Source organism: Olea europaea, unplaced genomic scaffold, assembly GCF_002742605.1.
Source record: "Olea europaea var. sylvestris unplaced genomic scaffold, O_europaea_v1 scaffold2715, whole genome shotgun sequence".
In the NCBI taxonomy this organism is placed as follows: domain Eukaryota; kingdom Viridiplantae; phylum Streptophyta; class Magnoliopsida; order Lamiales; family Oleaceae; genus Olea; species Olea europaea.
The window spans coordinates 14,523-19,465 of NW_019245560.1; the positions used below are offsets into that span (position 1 = coordinate 14,523).

The window sequence follows — 4,943 nt, forward strand, 5'->3', positions numbered from 1 at the left end:
CATCTAATGATGGCCCCGGATGCTTGACGCTGAGGTGTCCTGCTCCATCTTGTGGGGCTGCTATTGGCCAAGATATGATTGATATGTTGGCATCTGATGAAGATAAGAAGTATTGTCATTGCCTTTTGAGATCTGTTGGTGAAGAAAGCCAAATTGTATGTGGGTAGAGGTTTTCCAAATTCTGTCATTCTAGTATTCAGAAACGTTTGTCAATTAATTTTAGAAAATAGAATTCTATCCATAATATAAGGTAAAACAATATTTTGTGTACTCTTTTGGTAGGGTAGTGGTAGGATTGGGGTAGAAGATGAAGTTTTAAATGTTTGAGATTGCCGATGGCAAGAGTAAAAGGTTTTGAAAAATTAAAAATTTAGGATCACAGCTGCAATTATTCCTTCTTAACGAACTTGGACGGTAGGAGGTATTCGGCACGTAAAAGGTCATCAAGGGGGTTTCTTTCACCCATCTAAATTGATAGGAAGTATCCCTCAATAGAGACAAAGATCAAGAGGATTGTACACCATTTACCTCATATAAAAATTGTGTGCAATTTTAACAATCACATTGATAAATTCAATTACATTGGGACCTCACTTCTGAAAGTTAGAATCCCCTAACCATTACACTTGAACAGTTAAACCCTAATTTTCACTTAGGAGCGTATGATGTTGGTAGAAGTTGATACAAACTAATGAATCCCATAAAAACGTGTTGTTAAAAATGAAATTTGATTGACATTATAGCAAATAATAGCTATACCAAACAATCACTTAATTTTGTACAACTTAATCAAATACATGCATGGACAGGTAATACAGGACTTATTACAGCATCTGAGTCCCCCCAAAAAAAGCAGATGCAGCAGCACCAATCATGCACCTTGTCCCTAAGCAGCCTGAGGCCAAGAATCTAATCATTTTGCATGAAAAGCATTCTTAAAAGGTTGAAACCATAGTAATCCTGTTCACAAGCCTACTAATAAACTATATTATAAGTAATTATGCCCTTAAATAAGCAAAAAAAATTCAGCAATGTAACCTCCATCTCCAACATTAAATCCAACTTTTGTCTAACACAATCATTCTTCCATAGATTAATTAAAAAACAAAAAGGAGAATTAAGATCCTCTTAAAATGAGTTTATCAAGACCATCCTTTACAAGTCTTTCTCCATAAAAAGCAAACTTTCTGGTCCCCCCACCATCCCAAGTTTTTTAGATGGCAAAACCTGGGGAGAACCTATTACCATTTTGCCCTTGTTTTGAGACTGAAATTTCAATAGCCGGATTGTGTTGGCGAGTTATTCCAGCACCAGCAGCAGAGGATGACGAAGACGAGACAGCCACGCGCTCACACTGAGGACACATGGTAAGGGTGGTCGGAGGGTTCGTGTTCATGTAAAAGTGTGGTGAGAGCTTCAGTGCTCTAAGCTCGTTCACTTCCTTCTGCAATCGTCTATTTTCCTCCGTTAGATTTTCACATCGTCGCCTTAAGTAGTCGCAATCGACCTCTGTTTGCTTTAATTTTGTCCTGCGTCGTTCGTAAATTACAGTCAGTAGACAAATCGACGACAATATTACATGCACTCTTCCTCATTAGTACCATTTCACTCAAAATCGACATGATACAAACAGCTAAAGTTGGTCAAACAAGCCTCAACAGCAATTTTTCAGAAACATATGCTACCAACTTTTTTGAATGCTAATTATACCCTTAACTGCGTTGATATATTACTAACCTTGCTCTCCTGTTCTGAAACCAAACCTCCACCTGCCTAGGCCTCAGATTCAGCTCTTTCGCCAAAGCTAACTTTTGCTTCTGCAGAGCCAAAAAACCGACAGTTTAAACACAGTCCCGACAACCAAAAATAAAAAAAATTAAGGGTCAAAATGGGATCATATTTTGCTAAAAAATAAACAAATAAATGAAAACAAGGTTCTTATATTAGTTTGACTGTTTCTAAATTTTCCTTTCCGATCTATTAATGGACTCGTTTTCAGTTCAAGTCTTGTGTCTTCATGAATCAAGATTAGCACAGAAAGTACCATTGACCCACTAAAAAATTTACCAAAAATACCACTGACCGGGCTGAGAGTATTATGTTCCTTGAATGTCTCTTCAAGCACCGCAGCCTGTTCCTTGGACAGTCGTAGTTTCTTCCTTGCTGCTTCGCCGCCATCCTCCTCCTCAAGAGAGCTGGTTGCTCTCTCGCCATCGTTCTCCTCTCTCTCATTCCTCTTTCCACTTAAACTTGAGAGTGTACTGTTTGGTGATGATGCCATCACTTCTTCTTCACAGTCTACTACAGTCACCGGCCTGTTCACATCGATTCCTCGAAGAAATGATCTTGGCTCCGCAATGCAGTCTGAAAATTATAAGTACTATGAGATTTTCTCTAAAATTTCTTCTTCTTTTTTGTCCTTTAAAAAAACTTCTTTTTTATTTATTTTCATTTTTTGGAAATTTTATTTCTGCCAAAGGAAAATTTATTTACACACGAAGAAGGCCCAAAAAGGAGGAAAAGTTCTAAAAAGAAGGAATTTTCTGCGAAAATCAAAAGTTTTTACAATCATTTTGTCAGAAATCAAACATGCAAACACAGATTTGGCAAGTAAAACATATGAAATGGTTAGATTTATGTTCTTCACAAAATAAAGCAGAACAAACAGAAACATACCAGCTGGTGATTTTAACGGATCATTCCCATAATTATGATGATGCATAAAAGGCAAAGAAGACCTCATGAGATTCAAGGGGAAATTGGGTGTGGGTGGATCCGGATTCTTGTTATCTGGGCATCTCAAACTCAGACTCAAACTCAAACCCAACTCATCATCTTTCCCAGCCATCTCTCTCTCTTCTAAATAGAGAATCCAAGAACTCCTTTTTTTTCTCTCTCTCTCTCTGTATGTCTTGGATTTTATAGAGATGGAATCCAAAAGAACGAAGGGGGACAGAAGGAGAAGAAATGGTCTGTTTTTTTTTTAGCAGAGGAGTTACAGCTTTTATTAGGCCAGTGCAATACAGTCTTACAAAGATTGTAGATTCGGACCTATACTGTTTGGGAGACATTTTTTTTGTAAAAAAGTATTTTTGAATGGTAAATTAATAATAAATGTGTGGTTGAAAAATAAGGAAAAATTTTGATTTACGTGTAATATTATTTTAATAAAGAATGTAAGGTTGAAAAGAAAAGATAGAAAAATACATTTTTAAAAAAATTTACTACCAAACGGGGCAGTAGAGAGAATAGAGATATACATATGGATATAGAGATACAGGAGTGTATATATAGAGAGAGGAAATGGGAGAGTTTGGTTGGGGTTACAGATATATAGGCAGATGTTAATGATATTGTGTCAGAGGTTGCTATTGGCTCAATGATATGATGGGATATGGCTTCGATATTTGAGTTGCATTTACATTACCTTGGGACTTGGACTAACCACGGGTTTGAATTTCAACTATGGATGTGTTTGGTGATAACATAAATGTATTTTTTTGAAAAATATGTGATTTAAAAAAATGTTATGAATTCACTTGTAAATTTTTTTATTAGCAGAAATTTCTTGTAAAAATGAGCTTGAGAAAATTATATTTTCAAATAAGTTCTGCATAATGGTAAAATGTCTCGTTCCAACCCAGCTCCAAATTTTATGGATCTAATATTTAATTTTTTTAAATATGTTTATATTCCAACCATATTTATGAAAATATAAATAAATAAACACCGTAAAAATGAGGACTTTGAATTTCATTCCATGTCCCAAAAATCTTTTTTTTTTTTTTAACGAGGTGTCCCAGCTTACGCCAGACTATATCCTCGTCCCTGAACTTTCGGCCCCTCAGCAGCTCGGGGAGGTAAATCGCAGGATGTACCCAAGTTGACCAGGGTTCGAACAGCTTTTATACTTCTGGCCCCAAGGGAGCCTCCTCCATGATTATTAGATCACCAAACTGCTCCAACCCTTCCTCTGGTTATTACAACACTCAGCTGCTCCAACCAGGAATCGAACTCCCCACGCTGGGGTTGCGAGCCCCGCACTGTCCTTCCTTTACCAACTTGGATGTGCCCCGGGGGGCATGTCCCAAAAAAAAAAAAAAAAAAAAAATCTTTCATCTCATGTCATGTGTGTCATTCCTAATGACAACATGAAATTTTGACACTTTAATCGACTCCTCCTTACTTAAAGTTACAGTATACCCTGAGAAAAATTGTTTATATGTTAAAGAGATACGTGTGTTGATGTAAAACATAGTGATACAAGTTATTATAGTTCATATTAAATTAAGATTTTTAAAATTATATTATTTAGTGAAATACTATTTTACCATGCAATAATATTTCAGGTCAACCAAACAAAATGAAATGCATTTCCCTTCTGTTTCACTTTTTACTTTCCCTTTCCCTTTTATCTTTTCTTTTTCTCATTTTCAATCCTGGTTAAGTCAAATCTTACAATGTAACTTCTCATTCAAAAGCGGATTTCGTGCGTTGACTGTTGACCAAGGAGATGTTTTTCTGGTTCAATATTTGACTCACGCGCCAAAGTTTGCGTGCTGTTCAGCTTTATCTTTTTATGGAGTTTTAAGTGTGTCACTAGGGTCTATAATATTACAATGCTCGACTTATCGATCTTCAATTTGAACCGATTTGATCCATCGTATGAGTTGACTTGCGTTTTGCTTTAAAAGTGAGTCGAACCAACATTGCCAAATGTGAGCTTGTATTTCACTCGCAATTTACGAATCTATGTAAGAGACGATTCATACATGGTCAACGAGCTCGTGAGCCAACTATATATTAGCATGAGTATTTTGCTTCCCGTAGCTTGCCTCCGACGCGATCTAAGCCAGCTTGGCTCTCTACACTTAACACCCCTTACAAATATGCCATAATTATTTGTTGTCTTTTCCTTATTCTTTTTCAAGTTTTATTCTCAG

General features: G+C 36.4%; 1 protein-coding gene across 1 annotated transcript; it reads right to left on the bottom strand.

The window, feature by feature from the left end:
* Positions 1-955: 955 nt before the first annotated feature.
* Positions 956-3,026, bottom strand: LOC111383557 (homeobox-leucine zipper protein HAT3-like). Its single transcript, XM_023007671.1, has 4 exons — positions 2,677-3,026; positions 2,084-2,364; positions 1,738-1,817; positions 956-1,529 (listed from the first exon to the last, which is right to left on the bottom strand). The coding sequence occupies exons 1-4, from the start codon at positions 2,846-2,848 to the stop codon at positions 1,214-1,216; spliced, it is 849 nt and encodes a 282-aa protein (XP_022863439.1). The 5' UTR covers positions 2,849-3,026; the 3' UTR covers positions 956-1,213.
* Between the last annotated feature and the right edge of the window lie 1,917 nt (positions 3,027-4,943).

Coding starts and splice junctions, on each gene's coding strand:
- LOC111383557 (XM_023007671.1), bottom strand. CDS start 2,848: ATGGCTGGGAAAGATGATGAGTTGGGTTTGAGTTTGAGTCTGAGTTTG. Junction 2,365..2,676: donor TCCGTTAAAATCACCAGCTG/GTATGTTTCTGT, acceptor TATAATTTTCAG/ACTGCATTGCGGAGCCAAGA. Junction 1,530..1,737: donor TTTCAGAACAGGAGAGCAAG/GTTAGTAATATA, acceptor CGAACGACGCAG/GACAAAATTAAAGCAAACAG.